The 18,345-nt window shown below is 48.4% G+C and overlaps 2 protein-coding genes across 9 annotated transcripts in view; one reads left to right on the top strand and one right to left on the bottom strand.

Moving 5' to 3' along the window:
- Positions 1-522: 522 nt before the first annotated feature.
- Positions 523-7,559, bottom strand: CUNH9orf78 (chromosome unknown C9orf78 homolog). Its single transcript, XM_025888479.2, has 9 exons — positions 7,399-7,559; positions 7,006-7,065; positions 6,044-6,095; positions 5,842-5,912; positions 4,829-4,906; positions 3,849-4,046; positions 2,716-2,852; positions 2,523-2,621; positions 523-1,194 (listed from the first exon to the last, which is right to left on the bottom strand). Exons 1-9 carry the CDS (start codon positions 7,479-7,481, stop codon positions 1,103-1,105), a joined length of 870 nt encoding a protein of 289 aa, XP_025744264.1. The 5' UTR covers positions 7,482-7,559; the 3' UTR covers positions 523-1,102.
- A 129-nt stretch (positions 7,560-7,688) lies between these two features.
- Positions 7,689-18,345, top strand: part of USP20 (ubiquitin specific peptidase 20) — a 41,979-nt gene continuing 31,322 nt past the window's right edge. For 6 of the 8 annotated variants that reach the window (XM_073905622.1, XM_073905626.1, XM_025888342.2 and 3 more), the window contains exon 1: positions 7,776-7,913. The gene's annotated coding sequence lies outside the window, so the exon portion shown is untranslated. Of the gene's footprint in view, positions 7,914-18,345 lie in introns of all 8 variants that reach the window. The other 2 variants (XM_073905623.1, XM_073905621.1) reach the window with 1 other exon arrangement.

Raw genomic sequence — 18,345 nt, 5'->3', positions numbered from 1 at the left:
ATTCACCCATTCATTCATGGTTTTGAGGATTGCCCATGTGTTGGGTTATGGACTAGACCCTGGGGAATTCAAGAAAAAAAAAAACAAGGCATCCATGATTCCTGCCTTCACTGATCATGCATTCTAATGGAGGAAAAAATATAAGAACTATCTCCATTTTACAGATGAGAAACCAGACTCGGAGGGAAAGAGATTTGTACAAGGGTATAATAGGCAGTGAGCAGGGCCCAGCTCAGACTCCAAAGCCGAACTCTTCTAAGCCACAACACCCACTCTAAAAATCAGCCCGGGGTCAACCAACCTGCTCATCTTTTCTCATCTTAACCTGTGTTAAGTGCCTCAGGAAAATGACAGCACAGGGGGAACCACCCCCGGCAGCCAGCAGGTTGGAGCTTGTCCACATCTCTCAAACTCAATGAGAAAATCTCTCAGTAACTGAGTTTTGCATTGAGCTGCCCACGCCCCAGGCTCTCAACACATTACCTAGTGTTGGTAGAAGGAGACACAATACAAACAAGAAGGTTGGATTTGTTTCATATTTAATACTTAAGTGCTGAAAATGATAGAAATTCTTTTTCTTTCTTAATGAAAAGAAATAGGTAACTTTGTAAAAGTCAGAAAATGCCAGTGTCCCTTTGATTCCATCCTAGATTTTTCTGCTATCAGCTGGATCCAGCATAAACAGTGCAGGATGCATTTCTGAACTCCAGGTATTTGAACGTAGAACACATGATTGCATATATTAATAATTAACAGCACAATCTAAAGGGTTTCATCTCACTCTGAATACAGCTGTTTCCTCCTGCCCTGGGGCCAATATTAAGAGAAAGTCAACATATTTACAAACAAGATTTAATAATGCTCACAAGAATAGAGTTTGCCCTCAAATAGGGAAACTACACGTTTTGTTTCAAAAGGTTACAAATGCGGTGCCTGAAAAATCCAGCAGGTAAGCAGCAGGGCTAATAGAGTCTTTTTTGGAATGGTCTGCTGGCAAATAAGCCAACTTCTGTCTAGGAAGCGTTTTGTTGGGGCGGGGGGAGGGGTATGGAAGGCACAGCGCTATTTACATCCCATTCTGCACTTCTCCCTTTTGCCACCCTTAGTACCGTCTGTTCATCTTCTTGAACTTCTCATAGTGATAGTCGTCGGTGGCCTTCTCATTAGCAGGACGCTTGCGGTTAGGAGGGGATCCTACAAAGGGAAAGAAGAAAAGCTGTCTGCCATGCTGCAAGCCGCTGAGAGGCTCTGCTTAGGGTAGGACCACGCCTGTCTCATTCCACACAGGAGCCCCAGGTGCCTACCCTCGTGAATAGGAACACAGTAGGGCCTCAGTGAATACCTGTTACTGAGTGAATGAAAATAAACAGAAGGCGGGGTCAGGTGACAGTATGGTGGCATATGGTGACACAGCATCAGACTAGGTGACCAGTCGGTGGGTGCAGTGAGAGTTTGACTATGTACAAAGTGCCCAGTACTTTCAGATACAACTTCTTTTACCCCTCACCGCAATTCTAACAGGGGCATGTTGCCACCACTGTCCAGAGAGCTTAGGTGACTTCCTCATGGTTGCTCAGAAAGTGAAGGGAGGTTGAGAGTGGAAGCCAAGTCTCGTGACTCCAAAGTCCTTGCTTACTGTGTGAATGACACAAAGCTCTAGGAATCAAAGACTATGCAACCAAGGTGTTAGAGAAACTAATTTCTCAAGTGAGAGGGAAGGGAAAACAACAGCCTGGATTTTTCAGACGCCTCAGCAACTTCAGCATTTCCTTAGGATCATCCCGTTGTTGATGAAAAGGGAGACCCCCCCCCCCCCCCCCCGCCCGGTGCTGGTTAGCATGAGGGAAAGGGGCTCAGGGGGACACTGCCAGCAGGGGATCAAATCGCCCCACGTCTAGAGGAGCCTTTGGCGACTTACTGGTATGTAGCCTAAGGACACGATATAGGTAAATACAGTGTTTAAATAGGGAAAAATGAGAAACAACCTAAGTGTCCAACCAGAGGGAACTGCAGTATATCCATACAATAGAACATGAAATAGCCACTAAACAGGAAATTATGTATTTACTGTCACAGAGAGACATGCAGGGCACACTACTGAGTGAAACACTATGAGATCCTATTATATATGTATACAATATGCATTTCTATATACATATTTTTTTAAAGTCTGGAAGGTTGTACATAAAAATGTCACTGCGCTCATCTTTGGGTGACATTGTGGGTAACTTTGAATTGATTTTTGCTTATTGAAATGTCCTAATTTTTTAAGTCTCTATTATATTTGATAGCCCAGGGAATCCTCAGGGCAACCCCAAATGGTTGGTTTTATGACGGTCCCCATTCACAGGTAAGTAAACCGAGGCTTGGAAAGGGGAAGGCAAATGGCCATGGTCTGGAGCATGGAGTGGAAACCGGGTGCCCTGGCCCCAAAGCCCAAGCTCCACCCCTGCAGAGGCCCCCCTGCCTCCATAGGCCCTGATGACTGCTCCAGGAAGCCCCACAGCCTCTGCTGCACTCACGCTCCGGCTCTGGCTTCTCTGTGTCACCCACTCTTAAGGGTCGGGCTTTGGGCTCTTCTTTGTTTCTCCGTATGGGGGCATTGAGCTCCTCATGATAAACTGGATCAAAAGAGACCAGGGGACACATCAGACAGAATATGGGAACCAGGGGACCTCCCCGGCAGGGCGGGGCTACTTCCCCAGAAAAGCTTACATCGGTTGTGCTGCACGTAATTCACGGCCATGTTGGTGGGCACGAAAGATGTCTCACTGTCTTTCTTCTTGTTCTGCTGCTCTGCCAGCAGACGGGCCTTGGCATCCTCCGTGGAAATGATATTTTTTATTTTAGCGCTGTGGGGAGAAAGGAGCCACGCCATGTATTAGACCGTCTCACTGTTGGTCCTCAGACAGAACTGACGGTCAGGCTGGAAGCCCACCAGTGCATAAGGAGATCCTCTCTTGGAGCACAGTGCTCCACAGTTGAGCTACTCTCCTACAGTGCCGTTCTCACAGCTGTCGGAGATACAGGACATACTGTCCTCTCCTGGTCAAGAGGAAACTGAGCCTCAGAGAAGGAAAGAGAACTGCTCAAGGCTCAGAGCTAGTAAGGCCAGAAAAGAGGCGAGAACCCAACTTCCTACTACACCCAAAGAAGATTCTGACCATCATTTTCTTCCATGATAATCCAGTGTTAGAGCAGATGTTTTGCAAAAAATGAAGAGGAGGATCATGAGATGGGTAAGCCTTTAACATTGCTCCTGCCAGAATAAAGGAGAGGGAAACAAGGATCTGATTAGAACAGCTGAAGAGGGCGCCTGGGTGGCTCAGATGGTTAAGTGTCTGCCTTCGGCTCAGGTCATGATCCCAGTGTCCTGGGATCGAGTCCTGCATCGGGCTCCCTGCTCCTTGGGAGCCTGCTTCTCCCTCTGCTTGTCTCTCTCTCTCTCTTTCCCTCTGTCTCTCATGAATAAATAAATAAAATCTTAAAAAAAAAAAAAAAAAGAACAGCTGAAGAGCTGTGAACAAAGATTAAATAAAAATAAACACCTGTATAACAAATACTGAATCATTCTGTTATATACCTGAAACCCATATGTTACATGTTAATTATTTCTCAATAAACAAAACATCACACTTTTGCGTTCAGGAGACTTTCCCTTAAGTCTAACAACACTGACCAATCCTTTACAGACTGTGGGCACAAGAATCTCAGCCTGCCAAAGAAAATATAGTTATTATTTGTGGGTTTCCAAGGAGACAGGGAAGAAACAGTCCCCTTCACTGGAAAGCAGAGCATTCTTCAGTGGGATAGGGGCAGGAGGAGGCCAGAAGGGGTCTGAAACGTACTCGATGCCTAGGTCCACCTCGGGGATGCCACTCAGCATCTGGTTGGAAAGCATCTCTTCGGTCTTCTTTGCTGAGGAAACACGGATGTTTTCAGGAAGTTCGTAAAGACAGTCCTCTGCATTCTTCGGCTTGACTTTCTGTTCCTCGTGTTCTACAATCCCTTTCCTCTTCTTCAGCTCTGTCTCAATGTACTTCATCCTGAAATGAGAATGCCACAGGCCTCAGGGAGAGGCAGGAGGCTCACAAAACCCGTCTTTAAAGTTAGTGGTCCCTGGGACACCTGGATGGCTCAGTTGGTTAAAGTGTCTGCCTTCAGCTCAGGTCATGATCTTGGGGTCCTGGGATCGAGCCTCATGTCTGGCTCCCCACTTGGCAGGGATCTGCTTCTCTCTCTCTCAGCCCTTCCCCCCCTGCTCGCGCTCTCTCTCTCTTAAATAAATCTTAAAAAAAAAAAAAATTCTCTCTAAAAACAACAACAAACATTTATAAAATTAGTGGTCCCCAACACTGGCCCACAGAGCAGTGATGGTCCATGAAGTTTTCATCAGTCCGTGGAAAAATGAGAAACATAAAAATAACTTGAGTTTTTTCATCAAGCAAAATTTTTTCAGTTTAAAGCATCCAACCTCTATTATGAGATTATGCCCTCCCAATCTATTGGTGTTAATATACGGAAGGTTCACTGAAAATAGAAAGGTAATGGCAGATGGTAGTCATCTGTTTAACAGCCTTGTTAGCAAAAAAGTGGGCAAATCCAATGTTTATTTCTACAGTATTTAGGAAAAATATTACTAGTCAAGGAATCTAAACTCCCAAGAACCACTTTTTAAAGAATTTTTAGAAAAGCCTGGGAGGTGGGGTGACAGGGGCCACCTTCGCTGCCTTTGGGTAATTCTAAAAATGTCATCTGTGACTAACCATCTTGCACTCTATCTGGCTGAAGTGAACCCCGAACTGCTCACAGCCAGACTGATACCCACATGTCGGCATCCTCATCCCTTCGGTTGGTTTCTGCGGAAAATGATGTCCCCAGGTGGAGGTCTTCCTCTTCGCTGATCCTGTAAGGAGAAGCAATGAAGCACAGTCTTAAAGTCACAACTCAGTGAGGCCGAGTTTGATGTTATACAAAAAAAAAAAACAAAACACAGAAAAGTACATCATGTAAATAGAAGAAACAGAAGCAAGCAAACTGTTGGCCTCTGGAGATTTCTCTGGGGAAGGAGTAGATACTTTTATTTCTTACTTTTCTATTATTTTTATTTATTTTTTATTTTTTAAAGATTTTATTTATTTGAGAGAGAGAGAATGAGAGAGAGAGAGCATGAGAGGGAAGAGGGTCAGAGGGAGAAGCAGACTCCCTGCTGAGCAGGAAGCCCGATGTGGGCCTCGATCCCGGGACTCCAGGATCATGACCTGAGCCGAAGGCAGTCGCCCAACCAACTGAGCCACCCAGGCACCCTCTATTATTTTCATAATTGTGTTTTTGTATGTTTCTTAAAAAAGAAAAACAAAACTTCCACATGGGTTTGAAACACACTAAACAATGCACCTTTACAGAAACAGAGTATCCGCAACACACTAAGCTAACTTTTCAAGAGTTTTTGCTTTTGGGACGCCTGGGTAGCTCAGTCAGTTGAGCATCTGACTCTTGATTTCGGCTCAGGTAATGATCTCAGGGTCGTGGGATCGAGCCCCATGCTGGGCTCTGCGCTCAGCTGGGAGTCTGCTTGAGATTCTCTCTCTCCCTCTGCCCTTCGCCCAGCACGTGTGTGGACGTGCACTCTCCCTCTCTAAAATAAATAAATAAATAAATAAAAAAGAAAGAAAAGAGTTTTGCTTTCATTTGTTTTTAAGCTGCATACCCTTTACAAAGCACGAAGAATACTTCAGGATGTCCCACTAAAGCTGCTGCTGCAGGCCCCAACTATCTGGGGTCACACAGACCCAGGCAGGGGCTACAGGTTAGTGTGTATCAAGTAAGGTCTGTACTTACTTATCTTTGCCTCTTTCCTTCAGTTTCTTCATGTCCACCATACCGCCCGTCTTCATCTGAAAGGGGTCATCCTGCAGAAAGCAAACACAGCTGAGAAGAAGCATCTATATAATTGGCAGCGGACTTTTTTTTTTTTAAACACAATCACCCACTGGAGAGCAGCCACAACTCCCCATTATCCAGGGAGGGCCCCACAACTCACCACTAGGGTGGTCTCTTCTTGTACCTTCTCTCCCACCAGCAGGGCCACAGCACTGAGCAAAAACAAAAAGGAAAAGTGAGAGAGTGAGAGAGGGAGAGAGAGAGAGAGAGAGAGAGAAACTGCATAATTGAGATATGAGGAAAACACTTAGGAAGTGTGTATGTTGTAACATTAGAGCAAAGGCAATTTCTAAGGAGTGGGCACCAAAGCTGGTGTAGGCTTTGGTGGAAAAGCTGGAAAAGCCTACAAGCATAAAACAGAGTTCAGCAAGTACTTTAGATGCTGGCTGGGGGTTACGGTGAAGTGGTACACTCTCCTACAAGGCCATTTGACATTATCGTGGCTTGGAAATCTCATTTCTAAGATTTTGCCTTTGGGGAACATGAAGCTGAAGACAAATGTAGAAAAATACTTATCGCACCCTTATTTGGTGAACTTTTACAAATGACCTACTGTCCCCTACAAATGACCCCTAAGTAGGGGATTAGGTATGGCACATGCACGGGGTGGGATACTATGCAGCCACTAAAAAAAGCTTTGGAAAATGTTAATGTCCGAAATGTGAGGGAAAAAAACAGATTACCCAAAACATTAAATGTTAACACTGGTTACCTGTGGATGGGAGAATTAGGGGTGCTGCTTATTTTCTTGATTACACTGTTCTAAATTTTCCAAACTCTTAACAATCAATGTGCATTTCACAATCGGGTGCAATAAAAACACGAGTTAGTAACCCGTTTCTGCACCTCTGGGGCAAACCTCAAGACCACACAGCTCAGGCCATCTCCTGGTTAAACGTCTTTAAAAGAACGCTGGACTCCTTTCAGGGCAGTGGAAGGTGCACAGTGTGTTAAGAGAAGGAGCTATGTCTGAGGAGATAGTTGTGATGGCGACCCAGGCAGGGGCGTGTCTCTGTCATCTGCACCTCCTCCTCCGCGTCCCCCACGCCCCGCGGCACCCACCTCACCCCGTTGGGCCTCTTCCTCAAGTTTTGCACCTCGCGGGTCTCTTCTAGTTTTAATCTGAAAAAAGGCAATGCACAAGATTGAGAGACCCTCCGCAGAACTCAGACTCAAAAGGCAGCTTCGACTGGCACCCCTGCTCAGATGCTGAGCCGCCAGCACAATGGTCCAGAAGGCGACCCTGCGCTTAGACCCACTGGGTGTCAGACCCACCGTGCATCCTGGGGACACCTCTCCCTATTGTGCGGCCTTGGGGCGGCGGCCTCATCCCTAGGAGCCTCAATTTTTGTCTGCAGAAAGGGACAATTTCCGCTCACAAAGAAGAGGCTGGCCGGTGATAAGTCCCGCAGCCGGCTCTCTTCTTGCCCCTTGGAAGCCCCATCCCAAACGTACCGAACCTCCTCTGATTCCTGCTCATCTTCCTCCGACTCTGAGTCGGCCCGGCGCCGGCGGAAAGTCTTGCCGGTCACCGGCATGGTCGCGCCGGCCCCGCGGTCCGGCCGCCGGGCCCCTGTACCGTGGCGGGGGCTGCTTCCGGCGCGCAGCAGTGAGGTCAGAGCGCAGAGCTCACAGTGCCAGCCCCTCCCGGCCCCGCCCCAAGCTCTCCTGGCCCCGCCCCCGGCCGCACTGCCCGCCTGGCCCCGCCCCATCCGCGGTGCCGCCTCTCCCGATTGGGCGGCCGAGGGGGAGGAGGCGGGGCGCGGCCCGCGAGCCCCACGGCCCTGCGCGGTGCAGCTATGGGTGCGCTTGAGTGACAGGCGGCGGCGGCGCGGTTGCGACTGCAGGTGAGTTCCGGGCCGCCGCCGGCTGTTTCGGGGGGCCGGGCCTCTCCGAGCAGGGGCTACCCCAGCCTGGCTCCGGGCCGGCTGGGGCCTGGCCCTGCCAGGTGCGCAGAACGCCGCTGCCAGGTGAGCGGAGCCCGGGACCCCCGGCCGCCGCCGCCCTCTCCCCTCCTCCGGCCGGCGCCCAGGGGGTGTCCTCTGGGGCCCCGATGCCCACTTGGAGTCCTGGGGGGCTCGTTGCTTCTCCAGAACAGGGGCCGCTATCTCTTTTATTTCTGCGGGGCCTGACCCAGCGTTGAAAGCACGAGTGTGGCGTCTCGGGGCGCTGACTTATTCCCCCGGGGTCTGGGCCCTGACGTGCATTTTTTTCTTTAGGGATAAAAGATGACCACTTCTTAGTAGTGGTGAATTAAAGTCCTGGCGCCGACTGCCCGGCTAATGATGGCCTCCAGCCACTTCATCCCCGCGTCCGATGTTTTGAACCTGCACCTGGAGGGTTTTGAGGGGAGAGGGCCCCTCCTCGTGTGCTTGCCGTCCGCCTCCCCGGACCTTCAGGGGCCTTGTTTTCGTCCTTTGTCACGAGGACTGTCGCTCTGTCCTCCGCCTTTTCCACCCCGAGGATGCCGTGAGGCTTAGTTTATTTGAAAACAAACAAACAGGCATCAACGAACGCTTAGGAAATAACTAAATATATCAATGATGGCTTACAGGACTTTTAGGAACCTCTTAAGTAGTTTTGCTTTTCTCAGTATAGGCCGGTCCTTTTCTTTGAAGGCACTGCCTCCTATTAAGCGCTACTGTGTGGCAGGCAATGGGCTAAGCATTATCTCGGTGAGCTCCCACAGCAATCCTATGAAGTAGATCGAGTTATTTTTCATTTTGCAAACGAGACTTTGGTTCAGAGAGGCAGTGAGTGCCTGAAGTCACACAGCTGGAAGGTGGAGCAGGGATCGGTGGCAGGCCCACATCTGCGGCAGGTTATGCCCAGTACCCAGCACAGCAAAGCTTAGTAAATGTTTGCTGCGGCTGCTGTTATTATAGCTCATTGGCTGGGGGGAGGGGCTGACGGAGACTCTTGGTTTCCTCTTCTGGAAGACCATTCAGACGCAGGGCAGCACTTCTGGAATGCCTTCCTTTTCTCTGGAACAGTCTCTCCTGAGATTGCTGTTCTCTCCCTTGGACTGAGACAAATGAACTCAGGACTTCTTGGAACAGCTTTTTGGCTTTGGTCGAAAGCCATATATTAAAATCTCAAAGTCTTGCCTCTGCAGTCTGGTTCAACCAACCCCAGATGCACCTGGGAATCACTGGACACCCTATCCCTGCTGGCTGAAGGGGAGGCTCCTGGGGAATTGCTGCAGGAACCCAGGGAGTCCATGTCTGCAGACCTCACCCTTTCAGAGGTAGCTCTGATTTTGCCCACCCAGCTGCCCTCCTACGAGGAGAAACTGGACAGCATCAAGGAGAGGACCAGAAGGCCAAGGACATTTCTGGACCCTTCTTCTCTTCTGCCATCCCAGGAAGGAGCGTCTGGTACAAATGAGCTGGGGGCCAGAGTACCTAGTGCTACTCACCCCCTGGGCTGTGGCAGATCTCACTGTGACCTATTTAGCAAAAGCAGTGCTGGAAGTGTAGCAGCTGTGAATGTGGCAGTGGGTGGCCAGGTTAAGGGACTGCAGACTCTCTAAGTCTTGCTGGGCCTTTTTTGGGGGGTGAGGTGGAACTGCTTGTCAGAGGGAGCCTCCAGGAAATGTGGGTTCTCTTCAGTTCAGAGATGTGTCATGCTATAGTTTTGAGAGTTTAGTTGTTTAAGGAATTGTACTTGTTTGGCTTGAATTTGTATTGGTTTGCAAGCTCCTTCCTGGAGCCTGGCTTGTTTCAGGGTTCAGCGAACATTAATGTCTAGGTAGATTTGGGATGCAGCAAAGCAATTGTAGTTTGCAGCTTGGCTGTAGTCAGTGTTCAGTAAAAGTTTGTTGGACTAATTTACTTATTCAGATGTTCACTGAGCTTTTACTATATAGAGCAGGCACTGTTCTAAGTGCTTAAAGTATGCCAGGGAGCAGAAGAGATGAAAGATCCCTGATCTAGTGTGGACTTCAGGTTCTTCTTCTTTTTTTTTTTTTTTTAGATTTTGTTTATTTATTTATTTGAGAGAGAATGAGAGCATGAGCTGAGGAGGGGGTGGGGGGAGAGGAGGAGCAGAGGGAGATGGACGAGCCGACTCCACGCTGAGGGCGGGGCTTGGTCCCACCACCCTGAGATCATGACCTGAGCCGAAATCAAGAGTCGCACGCTCAACCAACTGAGCCACCCAGGCGCCCCTGGACTTTAGGTTCTAATAACATAAGTATGTAAAGTATATTAGAAGGTGATGAGTGGTACGGAAATAGAGCGAAGCAAGGGAATTACTAGTGGGAGGGGGTATTGAGTTGCAAATTTAAACTGGTGTATTCTCGTTTGGGATTAGGTCGGTAACATGATAAAGCAGTGGACTGAGTTATAGGTCCTGACCCTCAGTACAATCCCCCATTCTGCCCCCTTACCTGGTGACTCTGGGCAGGAGCCTTCTCTTCTTGGAGGCTCTTTCCCCACCGGAGTCCCTGTTTCATTTACTGGCTATGTGACTTCTGGCGTGAACCTCTCTGACCCTCTCCTGCTTTGCGGTTTTAGGGGTCTTAGTCTGAGTTCTGCTTATACTTACGCGCTCTAGGGTTTGTGGCTTCTCAGTGATCGGGGCCAGTCACTGTTTCCAGCCCGCTAACCCCCAAAGAGTGCCAGCCGGTGGTGGCCCCAAACCCATGCCCTCTCCAATTAACTGACTCCTCCAGAGCCTGGGACAAATTGCAGTACCAGGCTTCAGAGGTGTTGTCATAGACTTCAGGAGTTTAAGTTGAGCAGAAAAATGCTTTGTGAAGCATGACTCAGAAGTGGCTCTTGTGAAGGAGGCCAGGGGAAGCTGCCCTCCGAATGTGGGTGTTTGGCTTGGAGGGGGTAAAGATCATCCCCACTCCAGGCTGGCTGGGGCTGTTGGGGAGACTGTGGAGCTGACAGTTCAGAGCACTGACTTCAGGGTGGGCAGTCCCAAGGTCAAATTCTGGATCAGCGGCTCGGTAGCTGTGTGACCTCCAGCCCGTTACTCCACCTCTCTGAGCCTCAGCCTCTCCTCCAGTGATGGAGGTGGAGATGGGTTTAGCTCCCAGTTGTTGCCTGCCCTCCAGGATGGTGGTAAGGATTCAGTGAGGTCTGTTAGTGTCAGTTCCAGTACACAGGGCCATTCAAGGCAGGGGTGGGTAAGGTGGGTAAGGCAGATGAGGATTTGCCTGAGGATTTGAGGACACTGGAGGTGTGGGAGAACAGAGGTGTGGGGGAAGCAAGATTTGTCAAGGCAGGGGGAGGCTGAGGGTTCTGCTTGGGAGTCAGGAGGTTGTTGGATTCTTAGGGAATTAAGATTGGGTGGACGGAAGGGATATATTTGGGCTTTAGGAGAAATGGAGTTGCTTAGAAGCAGGACAGAGAGAAAAAGGCAGGAGGGAGGGAAAGGGATCATGCTCTGAGGGCCAGAGGGTCATGGAGCATTGTGGGCAGGTGTGTGGAGTATGGGATGACTGGTGTAATAAGGATCAGAGCAGGTGGCTGTCTCTGTGTTAGCGGGGGCTTGGCAGCATCCCCTCTCCCGTCCTAAGGAACTGGCTTCCTAGCTGGGAGGAGGAGGTGGCCAGAACTGCCAGGAAAATGATGAGTAATGGGCACCCTAGGCCTGGTCTGAGCGGCTGATGCCAGGCCCAGAGGTGCTGCCTGCCTGCCCGCCCGCCCGCTACCTGGGGCCACTTTCCCCCTTCCTTGCTGCAGGCCCCAGGGAGGGAGAAGTGCCTGCCCTCCCTCAGGCTGAACCCTCCCGGAAGCCTCACTGGGGCCTGCAATGGGTGGGCTCTGAGCCAGACCTGCCAGGGCCTCCCTCCCCCAGCTTTCTGTGCCCCAGGAGTGGAGGCTGGCCTGGCCAGTCGGGAGAGGGAGGGGCCTTGCTGACTCCCAGCAGCACAGCTGCTTCCAGGGGGCCTGTTCCTGGGAGCCAGCTCCTTCGGCAGCATAGGTTTCTTTTTCTTTTGGTCTTTATTAAGTGCCTGCTGTGTGCACTCCAATTATTTGCACAGAGGCAAGAATGGGAAGCACTCTGAAGGCAGATACAGCCTAGTTCCTTCCTCGCTGTGTTGCTTCCTCACTGTATGGTCTTGGGCAAATGGCTTCCTGTGTCTGGGCCTCCATTCATGCTCCCTAAAATGAGAAACAGCTTTCCTTATGTGAAGAGTGTAGGAGAGGCACTGGGCATAGTGCCTGGTCAGAGTCAGTGCTGTCCTGGGCCACGGAGCCCTGGCTGAAAAGCTGATGGAGGGCACCCTTGGGTGTGTGACTCACATCCCCACCTGTCTCCGTCCCCTGATCTATAAAACATGGCCAGTAACACAAATTATAGCACAGAACATTTCTGAGCGTCCTTGCTTTGCAGGTAAATGCAGACCCTGAGCCACCCTGGAAGTCCACGTGATCAGAATGCTAAATCCTCCCTATGCATTGTCTCCCTGCACGCTCCCATAACTCTAGTTGCCATCTTTGTCCCCATTTCACGGACGTGGAAACTGAGGGGCGACTGATTTATCTAAAGACACACAGCTTGCAAGTGACCAGCAAGGAGCTGAACGCAGGGCTAGCTATCTCATTGCCTTCTGGAATTAGGCTCAGCCCCAGGGCTAACGTATGTGAAGCAGCCGACATGGGGGAAGAGCACAGGAAAAGGTGGCTGGCTAGTAATGATCACATCCCTGGTGGCTGCGTATAGCTACCCTGGGGTTAAGGGCAGGGCCCAAACCTGGCGTGTGTTACATTACCCCAAGCCAAGCCGGTTGGGTACCAAGATAAAATGAAGTGAAAGCTTCTAGGCAGTGGAGATAAGTGGAGTGCAGCCCTTGTAGACCAGGTGCTTTTGACATTTCAGATCCTACATGAGGAAGAGTAAACACCCAAAGTTTACAGTACTACCGCTCAACTTTGCCCTTCCTACAAACTGTTTTTAAACATCAGCTTTGAAAAAAAATGTTAGTAAACCTCAAACTTTCTTTGTTGGGCATGCTCCTACACTGCTGGTAGGCAGATAAAATTTTTTTTAAATTTTTTTATTGTTAATCAACATACATTACATCATTAGTTTTTGATGTAGTGTTCCATGATTCATTGTTTGTGCATAACACCCAATGCTCCACGCAGAATGTGCCCTCTTTAATACCCATCACCAGGCTAACCCATCCCCCTACCCTCCTCCCCTCTAGAACCCCCCAGTTTGTTTTTCAGAGTCCATCGTCTCTCATGGTTCGTCTCCCCCTCTGGCAGATAAATTTATATAGTGGATGTAGAGGGAAGTTGGTCAATGTGTATCTAGAGCCTTCAGCACATACAATTTTTTTAAAGATTTTATTTATTTATTTGACAGTGAGAGAGACAGAGAGGGAACACAAGCAGGGGCAGTGGGAGAGGGAGAAGCAGGCTTTCCGCAGGGCGGGGAGCCCGATGTGGTGCTCGATCCCAGGACCCTGGGATCACGACCTGAGCTGAAGGCAGACGCGTAACGACTGAGCCACTCAGGCGCCCCCAGCACATACATTTTGACCTAGTAATTTTTCCTGGGTCAAAGATGTAGTCAAAGATTTATATTTCAAAATATTTCTCACTGCTTTGTTTATAATGGCAACACACACACACAAATACCCAAAGTGTCCAAGAGTAGGAAAGCGACTAAGGTATAGCTTAAATTATATGTGGGACATTAGTCAGCCATTAGAAATGAAGTTGTTGAAAAGAAGTTTAGTGACAGGAGAAATGTACGTGATATAAACAGAAAAGCCTTGTATACAAACTCTGTTATATTCTAGTTTCGTTTTTTTAAATTAGGCATTCCTACACATGAACAAGACTAACACAGTAACCATCTTACCCCCACCCCCAGGTGGGTCACAGGTGATTTTTATGCCATTTTATGTTTGTCAGTGTTCTCCAGCATCTACAGAGGTGTATGTTAATTGTATTGAAACCACACAAAAAGCCTTTTTCTATTTTCAGGGTAAGTGGGAGGAGATGAAAAAAATATTTTTTTTAAGATTTTATTTATTTATGCATGAGAGAGAGAGAGAGAGAGAGGGAGAAGCAGGCTCCCAAGGAGCAGGGAGCCCGATGTGGGACTCGATCCCAGGACCCTGGGATCATGACCTGAGCCGAAGGCAGACACTTAACCATCTGAACCACCCCGGCGCCCGAGATGAAAATTTTTAATACAACACAGAAGTTAATGAGGCAAAAGCAAAGGAGCAGATCTTCAAGTGAATGGGTCACATGATGAAAGGTTATACTTTCAAGCCACTCGGGTAGCAGCTGAGGCACGTCCTCTCTTGGAGCTTCTGGGACCTCAGATGCTGCCCCCTCTCTAAAATGGGCCTCAGGTGTCCTGTTCACACCCTGGGGGTCTGGAGAGCCCCCAAGGGATGGAGGTCGTGCTTCCCCAGTGTTCTCTCAGGGACCTGGGGAAAAAGCAAGGGCCCAGGAGGGACACCTTAGGTACCAAAGAGGCCAGACACATGTTCTTTTTATTTTGGAAACTTTAGAGATAATTATAAGTACCCTATCAGGACGTGTATTACAAAAGCAACATCAGTTCGTTGTTAAAATGCAGACAAGCAAAAAAGGAGGGAACAAAAATCCCTTGATTCCATCCTCCCAGGAATAATGATAACATTGTTAGATTAGTTTACCAAAATGGAATTTTTATGTGATAGTGTTTTATAGCTTTTTGCACTTTTGAGCCATCTAACAAGTATTTACTGAGAAGTCACTGTTCAGATGCCATTCTGGGTATTTGGCATACAGCAGTGAACAAAACAGATCCCTGCCCTTGGCCGGGGGAAGAGGGGTTGGGGGGGGCTTACATTCTTGAGAGGGAACAGGCGTTAGATAAAAAAACAGGTAAATGATGAAAATGATTACAGAGCCTGCCAAGTATGGGCCAGGATGGACAGAGGGCCTTCCCTCGGAGAGAGGATGGTAGGGTAGGGTGGGACTGCATTCGGCAGGGTGGGCAACAGATGCCTTTCCTGGTCAGGGGACAGTGAAGTGGAGAGAGGACAAAGACAGTGGACAGCATGGTAGGGCCCAATGGGGACCAGTATCTTTCTTGGTCGTTGTCATTCCCTGCCCCTCCCTCCATTTGATTAATTGATTGATTGTAGGATCCACACCCAGCCTGGAGCCCAAGGTGGGGCTTGCGCCATGAGACAGGACCTGAGCTGAGATCAAGAGTCAGATGGTTAACCGACTGAGCCGCCTAGGCACCCCCCACCCCCATTTCTTAAAAATTTCTTCTTAGTGGTGTCATACCCTCTCTCCGCAACTTCTGGAATTTTTATCTTTGAAAATTTTATTTTGAAGTTTCATTAAAATACATGTAAAATGTAGCATCTTAATCATCTTTAGTGTGCGGTTCAGTGGCATTAAGCACATTCACATCGTTGTGCAACCATCACCCCCATCCACCTCCAGAACCTTCCCTTCTTCCCAAACTGAAACTTTGTCCTCATTAAACATGACTCCTCCCTCTCCCTGGCAACCACCATTTTACTTTCTGTCTCTATGGATTTAATTTCTTTAGGTAGTTCATAGAAGTGGAATCATATAGTATTTATTTTTTTGTGTCTGGCTTATTTTACCCAGCATGATGTCCTCAAGGTTCATCTTTGTTGTAGCATGAGTCAGAATTTTCTTCCTTTTTAAGACTAAATAATATTCTGTTGTGTGGATAGAGCACATTTTGTCTCTCCATACATCTTTTGACGGACCCTTAGGTTGCCTGCTCCTTTGGTTCTTGTGAACAGTGCTGCTACGAACACGGGTGTATGAATATCTATTTAAGTCACTGCTTTCAGTGCTTTGGGGTGCATACCAAGAAGTGGGGGGCACCTGGGTGGCTGAGTTAAGCATCCGGCTCTTGGTCTCAGCTCAGGTCTTGAGATCAGGGTTATGCGTTCAAGCCCCACCTTGGGTATCGAAATTACTTAAAATCTTTTAGGGGCTCCTGGCTGGCTCCGTCGGTAGAGTGTGTGGCTCTTAATCTCAGGGTTGTGAGTTTAAGCCCCACATTGGGCATGGAGCCTACTTAAAAATAAAATAAAATAAAATCTTTAAAAAAAATAAAGGGCTTTTAACCAACTTTATTGAGCTATAATTTACATACAGTAAAATGCATGCACTTTAAAGATGTAGTTCCTGAGATTTGACAGGTATAGAGACCTGGCTAAATCACACCCCAATCAAAATCTAGAACATTCCAACACCACAGAAAGTTCCCTCTTTACGGTGTAGCCTCATCCTCTGCCCCAGGCAACCACTGTCCCAATTTCTAACACCTAAAGTTAGTTTTGTCCGTTTTGAAATTTCATATAAAGAGAATCCTAGAGTATGTGCTCTTTTGTATCTGACTTCTTTTGCTCAGTTGAACGTGTCTGGAATTGACCCATGTTGCTGTGCATATCCAGGGTTCTTTTTGATGCTGAGTAGTATCCCATTATATGAATATAATGTTAGTTGGCTTCAGTCCCCTGTTGCTGGACACTGGGAGGTCTTCCCAATTTTGGGCTGTTTTACGTATAAAGCTACTATGAATGTTTGCATACAAGTCTTTGTGTAGAGGTATGTTTTCATTTCTCGTGGGTGAATATCCAACAGTGGAATTGCGGGCTCATGTGGTAAGTGTGTGCTTGACTTTGTAGGAATCTGCCCAGATATTTTCCAGCTTTTGATATTATTTTCCAGTCCTATCAATATAGGCAAATTCCTTCACATCTTCAGCAACCCCTGGTATTGAAGATATTATTAGTTCTAGATGTTCTTGGTGCTGTGAGATGTTATCTTGCAAACGATGTTGAGCATGCTCTCGTGTGTTTATTGGCCATTCTTGTGAAGTACCCATTCCATCCGTCACCCGTTTCACAAAATTGGACACTTTATCCTTCCCTGGGTTGTAAGAGTTCTTTATGTATTTTGGATATTTGTTAGATACATGTATTGTGAACATTTTCTCCCAGGCCATGGCTTGCTTTTTCATTCCCCTAACAGCATCTTTTGAAAAGAAAAATGTTTAATTTTGAGAAAGCCCAGTTTTTCAATGTTGCCTTTTATAAAGAACACCTTCCATGTTCTAAGACCTTTGTGGACTCCAGAGTTGCAGAGATTCTCTCCTAGGATTTCCTCTAGAAGTTCTAGAGTTTTAATGTTTGCTCCTGTTCAGTCTGAAGTCAGGAGAACTGGCAGCCGGGACCGTGCTGGGGCTGGTGGTGGAGGGGTCAGGGATGTGGGGTGGCGCGGGTCCACCCCTGCTGGGGGAAGCGCATCTGCAGCAGTACCCTGCTGGCTCCAAAGACGGACCTCAAAGGCTCTCTGGGCTTTGCAAAGCTCCCAAACCAAGTGTACCAAAAATTGGTGGACATGGAGCTTGAACTCGCGTTACGGCTGCAGGTGAATCCAGATTGGGAACATGGATGTTAGTCAACTCCTCTTCCTCACAGATTTGTTGTCTTCAGAGCATACAGGTGCTTCCCCCAGAGTAAACAAGACTGTACAGGTGGAACAGTTCAGAGTTTTAATCCAAAGAGGTGGTTTTGGGGCGCCTGGGTGGCTCCGTCGTTAAGCGTCTGATTTCGGCTCAGGTCATGATCTCAGGGTCGTGGGATCAAGCCCCATGGCCGGTTCCCCGCTGAGTGGGGAGTCTGTCTGTTCCTCTCCTTCTGCCCCTCCCCCTGCTTGTGCTCTCTCTTGCTTGCTTGCTCGCTCAAATAAATAAAATCTTAAAAAAGAAAACACAAATTTCTGGAAACAGAAGATGAGGAAGAGAGAAAGCTTGCTGAAAACACGAAGGACTGTTTACCTCTCGCTGTAGCAGGTAGCAATCGTGTGAATGAAGTGAAGGGCAAAAGAGTCAGAGGAAGGCAGGGTGCTGCCGGGGTTGAGAACGGTGAACGTTGGGGGTTTTACCCTCCTAAGAAGTGTGTTGCTAAGAACACATGCGCAAGACTTGAAAGATGTCACTGATCACGTATGCTCTGAGATGCGCAGCAGCAGGAAGGAGCTGCGAGCAGCCAGGGTGGCGTGCCTGGAGCCTTCCCGCACACGTGGAAGGAGGGAGCGCGTGTATCAGGTGGATTTGCTGCAGATGCAGCCGGTGACCGATGTGAAGGCCAGAGGCAAAGGTGGAAAACCGAGGGGCTCTGAAGCTGAGCTCTGGCGGTGCCACGAGCAAATGAAGAACTAGAGGGAAAAGAATTAGTCAGTTTGAAAATGAGAAAGCCAACGGGGCATCTCAAGGATGTATTTTATTTTATTTTAATTTTTTTAAAGATTTTATTTATTTATTTGACAGTGAGAGAGGGAACACAAGCAAGGAGAGAGGGAGAAGCAGGCTTCCTGCGGAGCAGGGAGCCCGATGTGAGGCTCGATCCCAGGACCCTGGGATCATGACCTGAGC

This window comes from Callorhinus ursinus, unplaced genomic scaffold (genome assembly GCF_003265705.2).
Source record: "Callorhinus ursinus isolate GAN/ISIS: 27379988/994484 unplaced genomic scaffold, GSC_fseal_2.0 scaffold24, whole genome shotgun sequence".
In the NCBI taxonomy this organism is placed as follows: domain Eukaryota; kingdom Metazoa; phylum Chordata; class Mammalia; order Carnivora; family Otariidae; genus Callorhinus; species Callorhinus ursinus.
This window is presented reverse-complemented; position numbering and strand designations above follow the sequence as displayed.

Bases quoted from the DNA above. Each gene is read 5' to 3' on its own strand.
- CUNH9orf78 (XM_025888479.2), bottom strand. From the start codon at position 7,481: ATGCCGGTGACCGGCAAGACTTTCCGCCGGCGCCGGGCCGACTCAGAG. The intron at 4,047-4,828 runs GTGGGTATCAGT...TTCTCATTTCAG, and splicing joins AGGGATGAGGATGCCGACAT to GATGAAGTACATTGAGACAG. The intron at 1,195-2,522 runs GTGAGTGCAGCA...TTCCCTTTGTAG, and splicing joins AGAGAAGCCAGAGCCGGAGC to GATCCCCTCCTAACCGCAAG.